The 23996-nt window shown below is 39.0% G+C and overlaps 1 protein-coding gene across 1 annotated transcript in view; it reads right to left on the bottom strand.

The window, feature by feature from the left end:
- FAM19A1 (family with sequence similarity 19 (chemokine (C-C motif)-like), member A1) overlaps positions 1-23996 on the bottom strand; it is a 218659-nt gene that overhangs the window by 43898 nt on the left and 150765 nt on the right. The window contains exon 3 of the mRNA XM_010073149.1: positions 1221-1361. Coding sequence (XP_010071451.1) covers positions 1221-1361 — 141 coding nt within the window. The remainder of the gene's footprint in view (positions 1-1220; positions 1362-23996) is intronic.

Genomic DNA, 23996 nt, shown 5'->3' with positions numbered 1-23996 from the left:
CCACTATGCCCACCAATGCTCCTGTCTAACTTTGGGCTGCAGCTGGAACAGCCCCTGCTCCCTTGCTAGACCGTTTCCAGCATGTGATTGAGGAAAGGTACCCAGAAGAAACCACTTTTCCCAATGTTTGCTTGTACAAGCTCCGCCCTCTCACTCACCTGGGGGGAAGCTGAATGCCAAATAACAGACTCAAAGAGAAAAGGTTGGGTGCTTCCGAAACCTGCAGGTATGCCACCCCACCTGGACATCCAGCCATGGGAAGGACAAGGAGACCCCCCAGCAGTGCCCAGCTCAACTCTAGCCAAAATGACCCCTGGCTCTTTGAAACACTTTTGGGCTGTGGGGTGGTATGAACAACGGTACCAGAGGTTTACCATAAAGAGTAGCAGGGAACTTTCATGAGATATTCTGCTTCACAAAGCTGCTACACAGAGGCATTCTGCAACACAGAGCGCCTTGTTTGAGAAGGGTAACTAATGGGATTAGTACCACTTATGCCCTGTCTTATGCGATTTCTATTTTGTTAAGCACTTCTAAGCGGCAGCTCTCTCCTCGATTGCCGCATGGTTTCACCTTGCAGTGGTGGCAAGGGAGCCCCAGAAAGGAATATACCCTGTGGAGCCAGACCTGATATGAAACCCAGACACAAACAACATGGTGCTTTTCCTTCAGTACAAAAAATCCCCATGAGAAGAAACAGCACCAGTGATTTGAAAAGACAAATATTTTTTTCCCTAGCTTTCTGTAATGTTTTTTACAGGACAAGACCAAAGGATTCATTTATTTAACTTTTTTTGCCGCTGACCTTTCAGATGGCTAATTAAATCAAAATGAATGGCTGTCGTCCTTTGAAATATTTATGAATCAAAACTAACATGGCACTTGGGGGGGGGTACCCTGTGAAGTGACACGAGGGATAATTTTGTCCAGTTATTTATTAAGGGCTTGATCCTGCCACAGAATCCATTACACTTAATCTAAGTGCCTGTGGTGAATGCTATACTCTTTATTTTTGTGAGTAAATCTTAACGTGACCCATGTGCACAGAACCATGCACTAAAGTAGCAGTCAAGGTGTTGTACATGTATGCTTATGCTTACAGATTTTTCTGTTTTGTTGAACAGAGAACACAACAAAGTTCCTATGCATAATCTATAGACTTAAAGCTGTTTACTGGATGGTACACAGACAGAGACATATACATAGGAGGAGCTACTTGCCATCAACACAGGAAGGTCTGTTTCTTGTAGTCCCAGCCACTTTCCCAGGTAGACAGGAGCATTTTACTGTTTGTGATCTTTCCTCAATTCGATTCTTATTACAGCATCTGTGTGCTGCTATAACTTCACACGTTCCTCCTTCTGGTGAAAAAGAAAAAATAAAAAAAAAAAAAAGACAAAGAGAACGTTGACATTCTGATTAGAAAAAGCAGCAGCGGCTAATCAAAGCACCCAGGCGTGCTCCTGTCTGTGTCTATACAGGTGGGATTGCATTATTTCTCCCATTACATGTGCTTCTGAATAAGCCAGGTGTAGCTACACTTCAGTTTTCACAGGAAATGCAGATTAATGTCCTTTTGCAGTAGATATAGCTTGCTTGTCTTATACTAGAAGCTTCTCACATCAGGAGAATTTTTGGCCTAAATATTACTGTGTCAAGGTCTGGGCCTGAAGACATATAGGCAACACACTACAGTAAATGTGGAACAACCGTTGGCTGATTGTAGTCTTGTAATATTGGAGGTCTCTTCCCTCAAATATTCTCTTGTACAAGGATAGGGGCTAAGGGAATCCATCTACAAACAAGCTTTTTCTCCAAATATTTGATTCAATGACAATCAGCCTCTGAAAATTACAGGATGCTCCAACAGCACTTCCTTTTGCTACCCCACTCACTAAATTGGCAGTTTTAAGGGCAGGAAACATTCCCATGGTGTGCCAAGATCACCAGGCTCCTCTCCCTAATTGTTCTTTATGAACATTTGCAATAGCTTGATTAGGTGGAGAACACAAAGGAGTTCTAGACAGATAGTAGTGGCTTAGGGTTTATGAACGTTTGGTGTTTGTGGCACACACTATGCACAGAAATGAAGTGTCAGGTGTATTATCCCCATTCACCTTAGTGCAGCGCAAGGAGATGAGACACCACCGTGGGCTAAAGCATTGCCCAAGTAATGTGTCGATTCCTCAGTTCAGACTGCATTTAGCTCGTAATCACCGCATATTTAATAGTCCCAGTCTGTTCCCCACAGATATTTGGCTACTTCAGGAAATTGCAGCATAAATTTGGCAGGATTTGTTTAAACTTAGTATAAAACATCATGCGCAGCCTACTAAAGAGCAGGATGCATAAGAAGGTTTTCTAGAGACAGCATTATCACTTTATGCCACTATGAAATGCTAACTGTATGTTGCTTTTACTATACCACAAAAGCCTTTATTCCTGTCTTTGGCTTTCACTCTTTTTGAAACAACTTTGAGAGCTTTTGAATACTACAGCAACCATGCAGCCAGGTAAGAGAATAAGCAGCGTGGAGATGCTGCTTCATGTCTGTCTGTGAACAAGGGATTTAGGAAGAGCTCTGGAAGTCCAGAGGCATCTCCCTGCTCAGGAGCAAGTCCTGTTACCCGGTGATTCTACAGATGTGACATTTCTGTAGCGAAGCACTGGAGTAGGTGGGCAGGGAGAAATCTCCCTTGCCCATGTGTTGCTGAGGTCGTACGGTGGTATGCCATAAGGTGTACCCGCAGTATTAAGTGGTACAACAACTACCAATGAACAGGAACTCCACAAAGTGTGGAAATGTTTGATAATGTTAGATTTTCAACCCACTGACCTTCCAGGGCGGTCAGTGGATGAAAGCCTGTGAGTGTCCATTAGGGCACGCAAGCTTTGGTTGCGTGGTCATAGGGGTAGGCACTGATGAGTTTGGAAGCATGAGACAAGACTAACTCTGCAGGAAATATTTAACTCATCTGGAGAGAAATGCTGCTTCATGTATTAATTATTGGGTGCATTTGGCCTGCTGACACAAGCTTTTTAAAAGCCAATAGGTACCACAGAAGAGAGATCCCAAAAATTCAGAAAGCCATCATCTGACTAATAAATAGTCTTTTAAGTGTCTCTTAGGAGAAGGAGGAATTGTGACAATCAACTCAGCCCCAAAAGCTTGTGTTTTTCTATGAAGTAATTCTTCAGATAAACTCCCTTTTCCCCCAACCAAATGATATTGAAAGCACTGAAAAGATTCTCATTGGTTTAATTCATCTTACGGTCATGCCCCAAGAGAAGAAAGATTTGTGATTTTATTGATTGCAACCTCAGCTATAAAGATAATGTAAGCAGTAATAAACATTTCTAATTTTAGACCACACAGACTGTGTGGTAAATATCTGTGAATAAGCTAAATGCTTAATTTTCTCTATTAATTTGCTGTATGAGTACTAATAACCACATGAGCTACTCTTGCTTATTTGGTTATCTATTCAAAATAATGGGTTGTGGTGGATGAGCTTTATAACATCTTTAATTGTTATATGGAAATTCAAGTTGCTGCAGCAATAAAGAATTTAACTCAAAGTGTACAGTTGTTTAGGAGTAGCAAAATATAATGAAACTACAAAAGCAACAAAAAACCATTTTCTTAACACTAGACAGTTAAGCACATTAATTGGAACTTTTATCTGCATGGGCAATAACTATAATGCAAATAATAGTAACAACAATAATAAAAAGACCCTTCCCAGGGCTGACACAGAAGATAAAAATCCATCTCACATAGAGAAAGTTCTGCACATTACACAGCTTGTTTTCCTGGAAAATTTGTTATGTGGGGTCAGAGTTTTCCATTAAAGCATGTTTACCCTATGAATGACTACTGGCCAGCATTGCATGCAATGTGTTTTGCTGGTATATGTTTTACCAACCACACATATACATGTTAGACTTTTTAAAAGCCATATACAAAATCGGAATAGATAAAGGTACCCAGACAAATACAAATAGATGCAGCAACTAGGAAAAAAACTCATCGAAAAAGGTAGCTCACGGCTTTGTTTCCACAATAACAGCCTCATCCAGCTAATTCGAGTCAGTAGGAGATTTGCCATCAATCTTAAAAGGAGAGGGAAGGGCCCTAAAATCCTTTAAGTCTTCTGAATGTTTTGTTGACATTTGTTGAAGCGGCTGCTTTATCCACCTGGCAAGAAAAATAGCTTATGGTTTTTTCATTCCCTCCTGCCTCAAGAAAATCAGAAAAAAATTAGAAATTGAATAAGAACTTGCAAATCAGGAATAGCTTTGCTCTTTCTTCAAGAAGCTTTGGAGGTAAATGAAAATGTCCCAACACAACTTATATCCTCTTCACACCAAACATTAGCAGGACTTGATAGTAAGAACAGCTGACCCTTTCTGAGCGCTCAGATCACAGGATGCTCTGAAATTTGCATGAAGGAAATGTGCTGCCTACCAAAGCAAGAGGGACAGAATTGGCTGCTGGGAAGGATTCTGGGCTGTTGAAGATGGCAACTATGTGGCATTATGACTCTGCTCCTTCTTAGCTGTTCAGAGGTCTTTGTTCTGCATAGGCTTAAAATACAAAACTGTAGAAATTATCCATCATTCTTACTGTAAAACAGGGACAACTGTTTGTTACTCCTGCAAATGTTTTAATTCTAATTGTAGGGCACTAAACTTCTGAAACAGGTTCATTTTTATTTCTATTATAAAGCCACCTTGAGTGTACACATTGCAGAACCTACTGTGGGTGTCTGTGATTTAAAATCTCTAATCATCTATAGGGTCTGAGTGCATGCCTGGCAGAAGCCAAAAAGCCATCTTCTCATCATCTTTGTTTTTTATATCTCTAGCAGAGAGGTAATAATAAAAGCATATTTCGCACTTCAAAATTATAACTCGTCTCTGTATTCTAGCCAAGCCTGAACCTATCAGTAAACAAACATAAAAAAGGCAAACAGCAGTACTGATTTGTGTTATACATTGTGGAAGTCATTAACTATGACTCAGGTAGCAAAACTTATACGTCCTCCCTTTGACAGTGATGACAATTTAATAGTATTTGACTCTGCTGAGTTACATGGAGCATCCTGCAGCAATGAGAGAGGTGGTTTATCAAAATGATAAACATGTTTTCATTTCCTCCTTGGCTGCATGTATGTGATCAGAAGCCTAAGGCCATCAAGAATTCACTTATTCTGGCCACCAGGCAGACATTAAGCTATTCAGGACCATCTGTGCCTGAAATGAGTTCCACTTAATGGACCTTCCTAGGGCAGGTCAGTCATAATGAATGCCTGTGTGCATGAATGCATGAGCAAAGCACCGCTTAGGTGAGACTTCTTGGGTTGTTTGGCGGAGGCACAGGTGCTTGATAGATAAGATATGCCTTTCTTTTTGGGGTCATATGCCCGGTGATTTTAGAATTCAGCTCCTCTGTTACATTTGCTTCTATCTCATCGTCAATGCACCACGCAACCTAATCCAGCTGAAGGTTGTTGTAAGAATTTGTGTTATTCACAAAAAACCCGTGATACCCAAACAACTTTATAGGCTTTGTTGGCCAAATTCTGCCCTCTGTTACACCATAAGCAACCCACCGTGGGAATATGAGCAAGAAAATCATATGGACCAACTCTATTAACATTTCCTGAGAGTGCATTAGAACTATTACTGGTTTTCCTAGCTCTGTTTATTTATAGAGCCTCAGCCAGACAGTTTATGTTCCAGTGTTGCCATCCTGTTTGGGGTCATATACCCACTGATGTTATTCTGATAAATGCTTAAGTATGTGCAGATGTTGTCAGACCTAGAAGATCACAGAAAACTTTAAAGAGAATTGAAGTTCTTTAGACTTCAAGCAGATGTTTGACAGCATGAAAGTAAAAAAATCCTTCCGGCACTGGAAGACTTTCTGAGAAAGTGCCTACAGAAATTAATGGGTAAAGAAATTTGCACCCTTGCCACCTCATGTCTTTATACAAACATCGTAGAGAAAGAAAAGGCAATTCTGTGATAGCCATTTTTATATTTGCTAAAAAGAAGTCAGGTTTGGGGGCTGCAGTTTGAAGAGTTTGCAGTTTGAATAAGCTTTGGAAACTTCCCAGGTGTAATTAATACATTCATAAGCTTTAATCAAAATGTTTATGCCAGCTAATGTGCCAGAACTACAGACTACGCTGTGCTCAGGGGAAAACACTATACTTTACTTTACTTTAAGAAATAATAAGCCACTACTATGTTACTTTCAAAACAATGTTTTTGCTTCTGATGGGAACGTGTAACAGATGGAAAAACAAAGTCCCCTGCTACTCCATGAGCCACTTCATAAGTGAACAAATAAAAGACTCCTCTTAGCCACAGTGCAATTATACTCCATTTTTTGTTTTACATATAATTCACTGACATTTTGTATCTGTTCCAGAAGGAAAAGGATCAAGCTTACATGATGCATTTCCGCATGCAGCTAAGTGTGCATTTCTGCATGGGGAAAGTGACAATGGCCGCAGAGCAATCAGACAGGGCTTAGGGTTTTCACTAATTTTTATAAGCTCAAGGCCAACTGTGCCTCAGCTGCCAGAGTGCCATCCCTTCCAATGAAATTACAAACCAGCTGAATTTGGCCCATGAACTTCAAGTAGCACAAAGGAATCATAAAAAAATGGACCCCAGTATAAAATATTAGCATTAAGCCATAGTTAATTCTTTCCCATTATGATAACTGATACAAATAGATTCATGGGCTACTGCTTACATATAGAGTTATAATAACTGTGGGAATCTGTAATGCACTGCACATGCTCTGCAAGCCTCCTGCTTATATACTGGATTTTTTTTTGCCCAGTGGATCAGAATAGACTGCAGTGGTCTGTTTCCTAAATTTATATTTATATTTATATTTTCATTAATATTCAGTATTTTCATTGTTCATTATGTGGGAGATATATTATTTTCAGTTTGGGAAGGCTCTATGCAACTGCAGCAACATAAGCGATTCCCGCTGTGGGTCATTAAGTTTTAGGTTGGGATATTATTTTCTCGAATACTGTTGCTATGACAGGGTTCTGGAGGCACAGGGTATCTCCTCTAAAGAAAATGCTTTTTGTTTACAAAAGACCAGGACAAGCAGTTCCATGAGGAGTGTGGCTAGCGAAATTTGGTATCCTGTGTATTTGCATTTTTAACTCCCATTGAAGCTTCTTCTGATGTCTAGGTCACTTAGCTCAGCTGGAAGCCCATGGAACTCTTTCCTGGTGGGTGGCACAACATTCCTGTTCGGTTCAGGTTCCTGCATCACCAGTACAACAACCCTATTTCTAGTAAGACCAGAAATGTTATTGTCTTGGTTCGTGTTGATCCATTATACATGTGGTTGGAGTCTGGAGAACTGCTGACAAAGCAGGTCAGCTACAGATGGAAATTAATTTCATACTAAGCCAAACTTTTGACAAATTCTGGAGTCAGAATTCAAAAGCTAAGAGGGGCAACATGCATGTAGCACACAAGCATGTCTGGATATTTATGGTGCCATAAGCTAATTTTCTACGACCAGTTTCAGTAGAACAGGCCATTTCCGTGAAATCAAACTTTTCTAAAAAAACCATAACAAAAGAATTTCTAGAGGAAAATAATATCTTTAAAATATTTTGTTCAGTGGAATGTTAATATTTCATTTGAATACTAACTCTTTTTTTTTCATTTGTATTTTATTTCCCATTCAGTATAATAGGGGAAGCAGGGATATGCAAAGCTCTAATTAGCACATGGATTTGTAGTCTTTTACAATTTTCTACTAATGCTCTCTACCATCAGCCACAGGAGGCTTTTTATCTGAAAGATTTACAGATTCTTATACTTAAAGCCAGAATAGAGTCTGATCCTCAAGAACTGGTTTATTCGCAGAAATTAAAAGTAAGGTTTTTTTTGTAAAGGAGAAATGGTTCAGATTCTACTCTTGAATTCACAAAGAAAACCCAGAGCACACCAGCATATGAGATGTGGGTGGATCTAGGGCAGGCTTATGGATTTCCATATCAAACCAATATACACACTAGAGAATAGGTCTTTCTACTAAAGAGCCTTGCAAATTGATCTCCTGAGAAATTTGCACAGGACCTTATTCTTATGCATATTTAAAAAAAAAATATCTTAAAGATGAATCAAAGGAAAAACGGTACCCAGAAAAAACAAGGCAGTCTTCTAGCAGCGACTGCCTCTGGCACATTGCAGCTCAAACGGCAGCGCAACAACCAGCATTGGCCGAGGTATTCGAGAGGACAAGAAGGCAAGAGTGGCTGGAGAGGAATGCTGATGAGGAATTTGCTGCTAGCTCTTACTGAAGCACAGTTATGAGTAGTTTTAATTATGATTTTACATGCACGTTTACAGTATGCACATGCACAAAAATTACAGAGTTTATGAGAAATCCCACCTATTGTGTGTGCGTGCAGTCCCCGACACGCAGCAGAGTGAAAGCAATCAGACAGAGCTGCCTGCAGAGGACCACGCACATACCCCATCCATTTGATTGCTTTTTTGTCCCAGGGAGTATTGAAAGTGAGTCATAATAGGTACTATTAGCATTCTTGTATTGATGAACTACAAAAAAGCAGATATGTAACCCACGAGGCAGCCAAGAATCCAATGTTCTCTTAGTGGGGATCTTCAGTCTTTTAATGAGATTTTGTTACTTCAAAGGGAGATCAACTTACAGCAACTTTGAGAAATGGAGGTTAGAAATTAGTTAGTTTTGGTCAGATTTACAGCTCTGGAATGTCATTAAGAGATGTATATGAAAAGGCAAGACTTTGAAAATTCAGAAAGAGAAGAATGTTATTTTTGAGAAATAATTAAATTCCATATAAAAAAGTAATAGACATGATGACTCTAACTTTCACTGACTTTCAGTGAGATATGACACTCCTAAAGGTCTTTATCACTTGTAAATGGGATTTCTTGGTCTAAATAATGTAGGCCTAGTTAGGCTGAGCATAAAATCTGGAAGTATCTCTAAAAAAATCTTGCCCTTAGTCACTTGGATGGTTTGGAGAATTTAATATTTGATTTGTCAGAGAGGATTAAAAAAGAAAAAGAAAACCATCTTGAGGAAAACTGAGGTAATATGGCTGGGTTGAAGCAGTGCTCCTCTTATAACTGCAGGCAGCAGTGTAAAACTAGAGATTAAAAAGACCTACTCTGCTATTCTGATTGTTGCTTTGCAGCTGCACAATTCTTCCTCAGAACAAATTTTCTAGGTAACAAAGCTGTGGAGAAATGAACGTTTCTGCTCCTGAGGAGAAACTAACATTTCCAATATTGGCATCTCCAATTCCTTGCCAGAGCACAGTGAAAATACAATGTGGATTTAGGCCTGAAAATATCCTAACAACAAAATTTGGTTGAACCACAGAATATTGTTCTTGAAGCCTCAAAATGTTGTTCTTCTAACTGCTGTCAGCAAAAGGCATCCAAAGAATGGATGTCAAGTTAAATGAGTCTCAGAAAAAGCACGCAACGAAAGAAAGATAGGGCAACTCTCTCTTCAGATGGAATAATTAGGCTGATAAAAAAAAAATGTGCTTTAGACACAGCTGCTGATGAGAAATTAATATAGAAGTGTTCATGAGAAGTTGTTACTAAGAAAGGATTTCAAAATTATTCTATGTCAACCATGCAAGCACTGTTCGGTCCTGCCACAGTCTCGCTCTTGTCCAACAAGCTTTCCCCAAGCACCCTGATGTTTCCAGAGCTGTAAAACTTCCTATTCCTCTTATTAAATGCCTTTATCTTCAGCCTACTCTACAAATTGGGAAACTTTTTTACTTTTCCCGTTAACCTCAAAAAACACTCATAACATATGATACATGAAAATCTCACACTTTTGGTATTTCTGTTAAATGTTCATAAATAAATCTGTTGATTACAAAGAAGATCATCAATAACCAGCTTTAAAATTCAGGCTTTCAGTGGAAACAAAATGATGGAAAAAGCAGAACAATGCTGTTCTATACAGTTTGTCTTTTGATATGATTGCTGCAGATGAATTCATCCCCAGATAATTTTATCCACTAAGGTGATTAGCCGATGGAGAGTCTATGATGTGTTTACTGAGCAGAGTAACATAGTTTATGGTAATGGTCTTGTCATGCTTTGTGAATGTGTGGGGTGGTTTTTATGAAGTAGTTAGATAAGGGGTGGTGAAAGTAATGTGATCCATAAAGAATGTACAGTGATGAAGAGCTGGGATTGCAGAGATACTATAGACAGACTGATATAGAGAATTACACCCAGTGCAGAAGCCGCATTAATCTTCCAAAGAATGGCAATAAATAAAACAACAAGCAGGAACAGGACTAAAAGAATTTGGCCAATGTATAAAAGTGAGATGTTAGGGTGGGATCAAAGTGAAGATGTTTTGAATGGGATCTCTTACCGATGAGTTGTCTTGCTAGAGTGGCAGTAGCACTTTCATCGATGGGGTTGACCACATGTTACAAAATCCACAAAAAGCAGAACAAGGCACCATAAGTTACAGCGTAAGTAATTAAAATGTCGCTCTACAGGTGCTGTGTGCCATGAGCAGCGCCAGTAAATTCTATATTCTGCTGCAGCTAAGCAACGTCAAGCAATCATTTCTCAGTCATTTCTCAGTGGACAAGTGTGCGCATTGTCCCACCCCATGTATTCTTAGAGTCATTCACACCGTGACCACCAGCAGCTGGTCCTACATTTGAGGAGAAGACGCTACCTTTGCTAGGAACTGAGTGCAGTGGTACAGAAGGACAAAGGATGGAACTGAAGGAACTGAAGCAATCAGTTGGTTTTGCATGGAAAGAGTTTTATACTGCATACATTACTCATAGCAGAACTCGGTAGTCTCCAGCCTAAGGAATTTATAGCACACTCATTACTGAACTTTCTTTAGCTTTAAGCAAAAACACTTCAGTAAATGTTACAAGACTGGATATGTGAACAGCAATATTTTAATTTTCAGACACTATACTGTGGTTATAAATTAACGAGTTAAAAAAATTCTCTCTCAAAATAATCTATTTCAGCCACACTGAAGCATGATTAAGCTGTTTTACTACTGGTCAGGACCAAACTATGTCTGAGGAAGAGGGATGGAACCAGAGGATGACATGGGATTCAGACCTCATTGTTCTCAAAAGTTAACTCTTCTTTGCAGCCACTTCTATGGGAAGCCTTAGCGGAAGGGTGGTTGCCTCCTCACCAAAATATTAAGGGAGAGGCCAATGGCAATTTTTATTTCGTGATTACTTTTGGTTCCTCTTATTTTCTTCTTTTTGTTTTGTTTCGGTGACATTCATCTCAAACAAGAAAAGCCTGCCTGATTTTCTCTTTTTCCAAACTACCTGAAACATTCCCAAGACCACCTTTCCCCTACACTTTCCCACGCTCACTATCCTGATCTGCCCTTTTTTTGCATGAGTCTCCATGTTTTGATGTCTCTCTCCTCCCTGTTTCTGTTGATGAGCAATATTTTATTTCCCGTCACCTTGATTTGCTCTGTCTTTCCGCTCCAGCTCTCAGCACACAATTCTAACCATGATTTATTCTGGTTCCCCTTTCTCTCTCTCTCTTTTTACCTTTTTTTGTTACTGCACTGAATGTTTCTCTCCGACAATTTCTCTCTCGTCTCTCTTGAAGCTCCTGGTGAACAACACAATGCAGTACTACCTCCTAATAATTGATCATCTGGCTCCTGTTCAGATTTGTACTGCTCCTTTGAATACATGTGCAATTCAGTTCACTCTGTTCCCTTATAATATGAATAAAAAGGGCTGCATATTTGAGTGGAAATACATGAAGTCTAGTGAGCAAATAATTTCCTACTTTGAAAGCTACGTGTGATACATTACAATATTGGCTTGAAATTCGCATTAATTTATTTTTTATTAGTTAAACAGTAGCAGTGTGCTGGGAGCTCTGTGGTTAGCACAACCAAAGAGGACAGGCAGAAAATACATTTATTTTTCTCTCGTCTGTTTACCCTTGGTAATGATCAGTATTCATACAAATGCTATCTCTGAGAATTTGGAGCAGGCTTTTTTTAATTAAAGTTGCTTTTTAAACTGATTTTTTTTCTTAAAAATTGACACTTCATTGGCAAACATCAATAAATTTCAATTCAAGATAAAATCTCTCTGCCTCAGGGGGTTATAATTCATGTAGCTCAACTACTTTTAGCTAATGATTTCCAGCTTCTTTCCTATATACTAGAACCAAGAAACGTTACGACATACTTACATCCTCAACAAAAAGGGGGCAGGATCTTAAAAGCTGAAGTCCAGACAGAGAAGGAAATTTAAATTACTTAAACTATGTGTCTTATGATAACAAAGCAGCCTTTTTACATTGAAAAAAATAATTCAACTTTCAGTCAAAATAAACCAAACATTATATTTCAAGGCAAATATGCAAAAAAAAAAAAAAAATACACACGTGCCCTTATGCATGTACTCCCACTTCCTAAGGAAAAGCAGCTAGTCTAATGCCCTGCAGATGCTGTGCCAATTGTTGCAGTGCATGCAAATGGTTCTTCTTCCCTCAATTCTTCTTAGACTTGTCCTGATGCATGTCCAGCTTTGTTTGTTTTCAAGCTAGTTGGAAAAACACAATTTAATTCAAGCCCAAATGTTTTGCTTCAGATGGCTCAGGTTCAACTGACATCCACTGGGGTTCACGTGCACCCACAGTGTGCAGCTCCAGGTGAGCCCCACCAGAGAAACTACCCTGATGCTCTGAACCCCCACTTCAGCTACCTGAATTTCCAGTCTTGAAAGTTTTGGATAGAAACTGGGGCTCTCATTACAAATTAAAAAAAAATGGTAAATGCCTGCAAACTAGAAATAGGTCACCTCAGACAACTCTTTCTAATAGAGTGTTGGAGATTAGAAGCAGAAGAGGTCATCTTACCCAGTCCTTTCTCAGTAACAAAATGTTTCCCTCTGCACACTCATGAGCATCTTGCTCAATTTATTTTGACATTATTTAAGCAATTGGGCTTCTGCTGGTGCAACAGGGGATCCTTTGAAGATACTATTATAGCATTTAATGTGATCTACCATTGGGCTCAACAGCAAAAAAGATGTCCAGTGTTTTCTTTTGCTCAGTTTTCCTCATTAACCCTAATTGTAATGCTATGACCAACTGAACACAACTATTCCCTATTCTATGTTTACAGATGTCAGATACATTTTAGATGGTCATCACATCCCCCATCATCATTATCACCACTTAGCCAAGCTGTGCATTTGTTGCTTCTCTTCATCTTTTTTCATAAGCTTGCTTCCATCACCTTAATTACATCTATTGCTCTTCTCTGCATCATTGACAACACTAGTACTGATGTTTTTAAGATTCCACTATATAACAATAACATTATTATTAACAGTAATAAAAATTCTGTGCTCTTAAGTTGATGAGTATTATTATCTCAATTAAAGAGAGGAAATCTACCCTATTTTCCCAACCCAGCATTTATCTCCAGTCTGCTCTTCAGTACTTTTAGCTGAAACATAGACAACCAACACGAATTAATGAAGTTTCAAAGACACTTGCACATCAGTGTATAAACTACTAGATACAAAAGCATTTATCTACTACTGCTTAGGCACATAGGCACTATGGAGATAGACAAAGAATGAGAAAAAAGGGATAGACAGAGGCAGATGCTACGTAATAGAAAATTCAACCAACAGTGTGAGGGTGGAAGAGGAATGCCATATCTAATTCAGATGGTGCTCTGTGCTTTCCAGCAGTATTCTCAACAAGGAAAGAGACTATTACCTCCTGCTCTTTGAGAAAATGACATCACTTTCCCATTTTTTCATGTCCACTGTAGCAGGTAGCAATTTTCCAGCATTAATACTTGAATACTTCTTTTCCCCAGATATATTAGTTCACATTTTTCTAGTTCCACTCACATTATTTCTTGGACCTTCCAATTTTCTGATCCTTTTTATTATGAGTCTTGGACTTTGGTGACATCTGTCATAACACGTTTTAATATCACTGGTAAATGAGCAGAGGCCTTATTTCCTATGAGCCACAACCTGGATAGAGCAGTCCCCAAATATTTATTTTAAAACTTGAAATGGATGATGAAAATTATTTTTTGCTTTGCAGAAAACTAAACTAACAGTTGCAATGCCTCTATGGCCCAAAATGGAGTAAAGGGAACAGAGTTTTAAGCCCAACCTGCTAAGATATCCAGCACTGCAAAGATATGGGTTTTCCTCTTTTTCCAAAGGGAGTCTTCTCACCTCTATCAAACTGCACACTAACAAAGATGGAATATAACCCTGCAGCCAGGGACCAAAATGGAGTAAAGGGAACAGAGTTTTAAGCCCAACCTGCTAAGATATCCAGCACTGCAAAGATATGGGTTTTCCTCTTTTTCCAAAGGGAGTCTTCTCACCTCTATCAAACTGCACACTAAGACGGAATATAACCCTGTAGCCAGGGAAACTACTGGCTTTCCACTGAGCAAACAAAAATGTAATATCAGAAATACCTTTAAGGCAGGCTTGGTTGACAAACAGGTGTTCTCCCTGTAAGACAGTTTTCTTATTGATCTGTGCTAACATCTTGCAGAAGTGAACAATCTCATTGCCATGTCAAAGGCTAACCATCTGTGAACAGGTAATGCAGCCAGAAAATCCATGTTGCTGCAATAATAGCTTTAGGACGTGGGGCTTATTTCAATCACCAGAAAAAGAAATCCACAGAAAACATCTAAAATATTCTTCTGACAAATTAGTGTATCTAGAAAGATACTTTTGCTTACACAAATTTCATCTAAATAAATTACAATAGCTTACACGCTCTCTCAAGCAGGTAAGCTATTGAAATAATTGGAAAGTTCATTTATTCCATTTCTTCCTTTGCTATTGCAATCACCTTCTCAGAGTCTCATGCATTGTAGCCCTTCTCTTATTTAGAAAGCATAATTCTTTCTCTGTGGGACAAATCACCTCTTCAATATCTGAATATATATGTTAATACTTTCAGGATTAGATACTTCTTTTCACATCAATAAACAATATTCAGCCATACTGGAACCAGAATTTTAGCCTTAAAGACCATTCAGAGGAATTGATATGCAAGCACAGGATCATACTGAGCAGCAGACTAGTGAATTAACGGTGCTGGAACAGAAATCTAATGGCAAGAATTTCTCAGACCAGGACATGGCCATGTGAGAAATTTTCTAGCTCAGTGAGATAGCACCAGGTCCTAAATAACTGTCATGTCAGAAGATGCTGAGGCTCCTGGGCACAGGTTTTTTTTGAGTGAGGGATTTAATACTCTCACTGCTCCCTTAAAAACATGAACCAGGAACTTCCTTATATCAGGGTAATGAATAATAATAATAATGATAAGGATAATAACAATAATAATTATTATTTTAAATTATTATTATTATCTGCTTTTGAGAAGTTACTGGACATTGTCCAGTCTATATAGAAGTGTTACATGTATGGTTTTATCATTGAAAAATCTAAGGTTCTGGCTAGATCTGGAAGGCTTAAACTTTGTCCTCCTGCTCACTGGTTATGCTCAGGGAATAGCCTCATTGGGTACCACTAATGGGGCATCCAGGAACAACTGTGGTTTCCATCTTCCTGATAATGACCTGTAAAGGCAAGGATGAGCGCATGGTCTCTTCCACCCAAGCAAGATAGGTGAGAGCACTTGGGAGCAGATGTTTCACTAGCACAGTTGAACACGAAGATGTTTGGAAACCAGCAACTAATGAAGTGCAAATTTCTGTACCTTCCTGTTTACATCTAATGGTGTCAGTGTAGAGGGCATGGACCAGAAAGCACATGGGCTTGTAAAATTTGAGTGCCTGAGCTCCTGAACAGCAGCAAAGGCAGAGTTAGGCATGGAATCCTTATCCCCAAGACTTTTCAGCTCAGTGCATAGCACAAGAGAACCTAGGCTGGTAAGAGGCACAGTGGGACACAGCTGCCCTAAATTTCCTATACTCCTTCCCTGCTTTGTTTGTTCATGTTTTCATTGCAGCAATCAAAAGCCTATCATCCCCAGCTAATGTAGGCAAGCTATCTGTGAGGTCTATTCAATTTGCACATAAATATTCCACTGCTTGCTGCTTTCCAAACAGATCAAATCTCCTGGGCATTTGTGGTCTCCTCCCCACTATCACTATTTTGTTGACTTGTTTCAGCTGAAAATATTGCACAATCTTGAGGCATTGATTCCAATTCTTTTTAAACTAAGTTGGATAAAGAAAGTACTGTAGAGATTGACAATAGAAAAAACTACTGCAGAGAGCTACAATAGAAAATACAGCACTGTAATTCAGCAAACTCATGGTTCTCTCTTCTTGGGCTCCATCAACCCAAAACCTCAGAACCAACCAACTGGCACTTCTTGATGCATATTTGCATATTTGTTTACTTTTCAAAGTAATTAGCTTTTAAAGTATTACCAGGGAGCTGAACAAACATACCGTATAGTTCCAAAAACAATACAAGAAAAACCATTTGCATTTGAATGAATTTACTTTGCTGGTACCATGCATGTATCAGCCGAGTGAACACTTAATGTTGAACATTAATTATACAAACAAAAGAAAAGGCACAAAGCTGTTGTCTCTGTTAGTTTTCTTCCAAGATTAATCCTTGTTTATGTTAGAGGTTTTGTGTCCTAAATAAATGACTGTGCTTTAAAAGGAATGATATTCAAGATGATTGAAAATATGCACTGATCAATGCCCTACACAAACAAGCTCTTAGCTGTTGATGTTCACTCACTGACCCTCACTCAGTGAGAAATTATTTTTATCATGCTGTGAATTTCATCAGATGGTCATCAGCTTGATGGACTGGTGACAGGGCTGCTGCCTTCTGGACAGTTATCTAACATATGGGCTTTCCAGTCAACTGCTCTTGGTTTTATGGCTTTGTTTCCGATCCTCAAGAGAGAAAGAGTAAGCACTTGGGCATCAGAACAAATTAAAGAAAGTGTAAAACTGCATTGAAATTTCTCAGAAAAATATAGGTTTAAAGTGAATGTTTAAGCTAAACTCCTCAGATACTTTTGTCTGTTGATTTAAAAAAAAAAAGAGAGAGAAAGAAAAATCATTTTGGCAAAAAAATGATGGCAATCATCTTTGCAAAAGATGCAAGATTGCAAATGCCAATGGCAAGAGATTAAATAAAATCTCCTGTTTTAGACAAATCCCCTTGGGTAAGAAAGAAATGGTGTCCTAAGAAAACTCCAATCACTTCACAAAGTAACAGACACCATCTCATCAAGATTATTTTCTGAGAAGTATCATCCACTGCTCTTTGTATCAGTCCCATAAGATAGCAAGGTCTAGTTACTGGCTGACACCCTGCAGATTTTTGAAAGCCCTCCATAGAATTAGGCTTTATTAACTGGTTATCAAGCCGTGACATCCATCATAGTCTCACTCATTGCTCCCTAATAGCAGGTGGCTGTGGTGTGTGTGCAACAGGAAGCACAAACTTTGAAGAGCTTAATCAGACTGTAAAATTCATTGCCAGATGATTTAGGAGCATCCACAGTCACAAAAGAGTCAACCTCTCTACCCAGTTTCCTTCCATAAAGCCAAACCAGATACCACTCATACTCTTCTATATGCTATAAGAATTGAAGGAAAACCAAAATACAAGTAGCCTATTCCACTAGGCAAAGAAGATAGCAGTATTTATGTTCCTCATGGAACATTATGGAATGTTCTCTCATGGAAGATGCTCAAATGATGATGAATGCCAATATAAGCCATTAGAAAAGGGACAGGTTTCTGACTTGGATAACTGCAGTGCACTGAAATAGATGCTGCAGGTGAATATACTTACCTCTTCACTCCCAGACCTGCACGCAGTTTGGCTGTGTGTCACCATGTCCCATTCCAGAGAAGATTGCACCACAGCATGATTCACAATAACGTTATGTATTTCTTACTCATTTGCATGAGGTAAAAATACCTTTTATGGAGCTTACCTGGGAAATGGACTGTGTCTTCCAGTACCAAATCCAGGAGTTATGACAGAATATGCAGTTGAAGGTTCAAACAAATCACAGAGACTTTCTCACACAAGGCACATGAACTGAAAATTCTCCATGAGTTCATTAAGTGCTTAGACAAGCAAATGAGAGAAAACTGTTTTAAGGGTTACTAAACACAATTCCTGAGTCACAAACTACCAAAAACTGGGAAGGTCTAGGGGGAAACTCTCCCTGTTTGTTTATCACTCCTGTAGTCTGCCTTAGCATGTTCTGTGACTGCTACTGGAGACAAGATACTGGATTCCTTGCCTGGCCCTGTATGGTTGTTTTTATATTCCCAGAGATGGTCTCGATGTCCCAGAGGTCATTCTTGTAGTCATCGCAAAACAGTAACCCACTGCAAAGTATCACCAAGTTATTTAAGACATATATTCCTAACACAAATAATATATTGGGAATTTTACCTCCCTTTGCAGCACTTGCATTTCCATTATTTCTGTTCTTATCCAGAGCCAATCTCCTTCATGCTTCCATCTCCTGTATTCTCTTTGTACTCAAACTACATCAGTTTTGACATGGTGTCTCGAAAGAAGGCTTGTGCCATGAAATGTCAGCAGAAGTACACACTCTGATGTGTTTTATTTATTTCATTCATCATCTGCCTGCCTGCCCTGCGAAGCCTTGTCCAGAGTCACTGCTACAGGACAGAACAAGGAAGGAAATGTCTAAGTTGTCATGCACATTCCCAAATCTCCCCCAATTCTTTGATTTCTGGTGCTAGCCACTCCCTCTCCAAAGCTACTTTGTGCTTTGGCTTCAAGCTAAGGATGAATCTCCCACGCATCTGAGAAATCCTCAGAGCATCCCAGGTTCCCCGCTAAATGGTCCTTGAACATGTACAAACCTGGAACATAAATACTGACAAACTAGATCAGAACAATTGTCCATCATCTCTTCTGTACTCTTTCTGACAGATGAAGCACAAAGGGCTTCGAAGGAACATTAAAGAAGCCCATGAATGGGACAATTACAATATAGCCTGCTTACACACTCATATCCTGGGGAATAAGAGCTCCTATTCCTTCGAAAGCATTTTTCATCCTATGCAAAGTGCTGCTGTTCAAATGATCCAACAAGAATATCCATTTTGACTATCCAAACTGATTCCCTACATAATTTTTTTTAATTTCTTGAGCGTCCGCACTCATTCATTAGGAGAGATGCAAACAGCAACTTACTCTGCAGTTCTGGTTCATGTCTCTTCATGACTTTTTCTCTATGTGGTCACTGACATGTCAATTTTTGCTCATATAAAACTATTTCCTTGTCTCTAAAACCTATTCCCACTGGTGCTTTGGATTTGATGATAGAAGGGGGGATGAGAATCAATCAGCAGACACATCTTAAATTCTCATAATGACATTCAAGAATTCAGTATTCAATCCAGTATTTCCCACCTAATTTTTATCCTAGTGTGCTGGAGCAAGCACTTCAGCAGTCACCAAGTGTGGGCACACCTATTTCACTCTGACAGTGTTTTTTCCAATATTTCCAATGTTTCCATAATACATCACCCTCTGCAGTTTCACCAGATGGGTGATTTTTCCCTCACTGCTACAAGAGCAGGAGGTGGTCCCCAGTGACTCACGCCTGGGACTACTCCAGCTCTGCTTTCTAATAATTCTTGGCCTCCTTCTCTATTTTCTTCCTATCCTCTTGGGTTTGAACTCCTTTTACACTATTCTGCAGTCTCTGCTACCCCCTGGAAACAATCCACCACATGTTCCCCTGGGTGCTCTTGTCTCTCTGCAGTTTACATCTCGTCAACATCACCTTCCCTAGTTCTTCACTTATGTGATCCTTCACAGATCCATTATTCATTTTCAGAGCACAATGTCGCTAACCACATCACACTTCGGATCACGTTAACTATAGTGCACAGTGAGCAGATGTTCTGCTCAGAAGATGAATCAGGTCTTTGAATTGAGTAGTGAGGATTTAATTAGATCCCAGTACTGTGAGGGACATCCACAAGGACTAGCTTTAGCCGAGAGATGATTAAGTGGCACTTTAAATGCCCATCTCCCTCCATTGAATATAAAGGCAGAATAATGCCCCAAGGCTAAAATCAGCCTTTGTGATTTTCCTCTTGTGTACACATTTTTGTTTTATTTTTTCTTGTTTTTTCAACGAGAGTCATCTGCCTTTTCAATACGCATTCATCTAGTTTTCTTAGTCCTTGTGAAACTCTGTCATGTTCTCCATAACTCAAGACTGTCAACTGTATCAGTCTTTCTAAGTCAAGCCTCTCCATGTGCTTCATAAAAAGAAATGTATGCCACACTTTTCCAGACTTGACAGATCATTACCCAAACCTTTAGTAAATATAATTTATGGTAAACACATCTCTTAGTGCTAATTAATTAGCATTAAAAATAAGATATAACTGTAACAAATATTTCTGTGTTCCTCTGGAAATACTTGAAAGTAGCATTAGCACATTAAAGGCATTACTGGAGATAATTCCATTATTTGCACATACACACCCCCACACGTACACACACTGTTACATGAGCATTATTTCTCATTACATTGTCTTGGCTACCCTGACATGAAGAGGTCTTAATTTTAAGACTGGTCTACATGCAGTGTGAAAGAACTTCACGTTACAGCAGGGACCACAAACCACACACACTTTTTAGCAGTGGTCGCGCACGTCAGACTGGAAAAACTCTGGATGTGCACACACGGGGTGGGCAATTGTTTGCATCAGCATCCATCCAGGTCTGCAGCCATCAGTGCTGAGCAGGCCTGACTGTGGTCTGTGTACAAATGTAAGGAATTTTCCATGGTATACCCATAGGGCCTATTACAGAAAACCTGTGCTCATTAGGGATGAGTAGTACATTTTTCAATATTTTTTCAGAACATTAAAATATGTTAATATTTTTAGCCCAGTTCAGTAAATACACGCACAATCATGCTCACATATCTGTAATTCCACTAGGCTACTCTTACAGTATAGCTAAGCAATATTGAACACTGTGTCCCGCATATTCTGTGTTTTGCTATTACTGCCTTGAGCTTCATAAATTTAATTGCCAGAGTGACAATATTTCAGACAGTTGTGAATTGAGGCCGTTGGTGGAAGGCTATGTATTACATCTGAAGAGGTGGAGGACAGATATTTGACATAATGAGTTTTGTGTGGAAGTGCTAGAATTTAATTAATGGAAAGCCAGTTCAGCTGGATGCCATCCATGCCTACAAGGTATTGCATGTCACTAAGGGATACGTCAAGGTCTTTCTACCATGCTGCTTGATTCTTCATGTCAATCATCAAAGAGCAATTGGAGAAAAGGCAAACGCTATCACCCTTGTATATGGTTTTTAAAACATAGTTCAGACTGTGGATAAGAGGTGTCGATTCCCTTTCCCAAACATGGTAACAGGTTAATGTCCTTATGCTTGGGCCTTTTCATCAACTAGCTCCTGTCCACTTTGATTTTTTCGTTTGATTGCAGCAGGTCACACGCACACCAGTTTAACTGAACAGTAACACCGATAAGTATCTGCAGCACTCAGCTCAGCTTCAACTTCTCACTCTCAGGCTAGGTGCTGCATACAGAGCGAGGAGGTTTTTCTTCATTCCTATACCTACTATTACCAAAATAATTATTAGGTGTCAAAACATAATTCACAGGTAAAACAGAAGGGAAAAGCTGTCTCTTGGATAATACAGGAGAATCAATAGCAATAATTAACTAATCAGATGGTAATAACATACAGAAGAAGTGGAATGGAGAAAGAAAAACAGCTGAAGTTCAGATTCAGCAGCATCAAGAATCTGAAGAAAATAGACATTTCGATCTCTGTCTCAGCTCTCACTCACTTTGAATTTCCCCAGCTATTCCGAGCATATGTAGCAAAATCCACTAAAGCGCCTTGCTAAGATGCTTCTCAGGAATTAATGTAGCTGAAATGAAACCTAATGCATCAAGACGGCTCATAGCAGTAAAGTGGACAGGAGGTTTGGTCCCTATATGCCACACAAAATCTCAAGGCGAAATCCTGGTCCTACTGAAGAAACTGGCAACTGTCGACAGGACTTCACTCTATCTGCTTAATTATTTAAGCTGAAAACTGCCTTATTTATGGAATGTGGACTGCACAAAATTAATCTACCTTCATTTTATCTGTGCAGCCTTTTTCCAGCCTCTGGTGAAGGATTCCAACCTCTAAATGCAAGAGGGTAGAGTGGAATTTGAAAGTTAATTTTGCTGAATAGTTGTCTTCTCCCCTGTTCTGGGCTGTAAATGATTCAATTATTAGGAAACCATCAAAAAGTCTCTGACACTCCTAGGAATTTCATTAGTTAATTTTGTCATACAGAAGTATCTTTCCGTATGTGTTAACCTCCAAGATTTGATGGGTTTACTGTTTTCATTTTCTAACAAAATAGTTCCAGGAAGAGAAAGGAAGGATGAAATAAAACCTTCAAAGGAACATGCAACACCAGATCAATGCATCTGGCTGAAGGGATCCAGCCAAAAACCCTATTCTAATAAAGGCAGTGCTGCATCCCTTCACTGCTTCTAAAGCAACCCCCCAAAATGATGTGAAACAGTGCTTCCCAAAATCTTCAGTAAACCCACAGTATTTCTATTACCTCTGCAGAAGCTTCCCTTTTAATATAAAGTGTAAACTGCAATATAAAATATCAATTGAATTATGCCCTGACAGTTTTTGCTTGAGTAAAATAGACAATGAGGCTTTACTCTTAGTTATATTAATATTTAATCTGGAGTAAATTTGGCACCTACTCTGACTATAAGCAAGGGTAAAATGAACAAATCAATGCTATACTGCCATTAAGGGATGCCTCCTCCCACAGCTTGTGGATTCCTTTTACATGATGGATTTCTACTCTCCATCAGTAAAATGTTACACAGCAGGAACAGAAAGAGCACCATGGCTGATTTATGAACCCCTAAAAATTTGATTTCAGAAGTATAAAGTATTCTCCAAACCTACAGAAATGGTTATGGAAGTAAATACATTATTGTTTTCATTGAAGTATGACAAAACTTTTTTCTCCCTCTTTCATTATACTGTCAACATACTGATGTGTAGTACAGGACTTTCTTGTTCAGCATAAACCAGTAGGATTTCTGCATAAATCAGTCTTTTAAACATGTTTGTGTCTTAGTATGATGCCAAACTGTGGATTTAAATGGTTGCATGTGTCATATTTATTTGCACAGAATGTATTTCAAATGATTAACTAAAACAATATTAGTAAAACAAATTTAGCAAATTCTCAAGCTGCCGAGTAAGCCATTGTATCACAGGGCAAATCTACTGAGTAAATAATGAAGCAAATTTTGCCCTATTTCTTCCATCTGCAGACCCTTTTGTCTCTCAACACTTATCAGGTGACAATGTAAGTTACATCTTGTTATTGAAGGAAGCTTTGAATTAGCCATGGCAATAATACCACGGAGATCCAATAACCAATGAATCATGTCACTTACAGCTGGAACAAAGTGAAAATCAGGAGTTAACCAGGCAGCAATCAGCTCAGTCCCTGATGAGGTACACGTTCTCAGAAAAGGCATTTTAGGTGCTCAGGTGACCATTTAATATTCTTTGATGTTTGCTTTCCAGTTCTCTAGCTTTACTATGGAACAGCTTAAACATTACAGACAATTATGTACAAAATGTGGTCAATGTGTGTCCTAATTGTGTCCGTACAGCATCCAAACTCCTTCACAACTTCCTTCAACAGCCCTTAGAAATACTCAAAAGTATGTCTGAAAATAATGAACATTACCCACATATCATAGCATTTGCTTTTTCAACTCTGATGGAAATACTGAAGAAAATTTAAATACTTACAAACAAAAGGTTTTCCTAAGAAAACTCACAGGCATCAGGTATAAAATCTTGAAATT

This window comes from Pterocles gutturalis, unplaced genomic scaffold, assembly GCF_000699245.1.
Source record: "Pterocles gutturalis isolate BGI_N339 unplaced genomic scaffold, ASM69924v1 scaffold2827, whole genome shotgun sequence".
Taxonomy (NCBI): domain Eukaryota; kingdom Metazoa; phylum Chordata; class Aves; order Pterocliformes; family Pteroclidae; genus Pterocles; species Pterocles gutturalis.
Note: the sequence above shows the minus strand (reverse complement) of the source record. Positions and strands in the feature narration are given on the sequence as shown.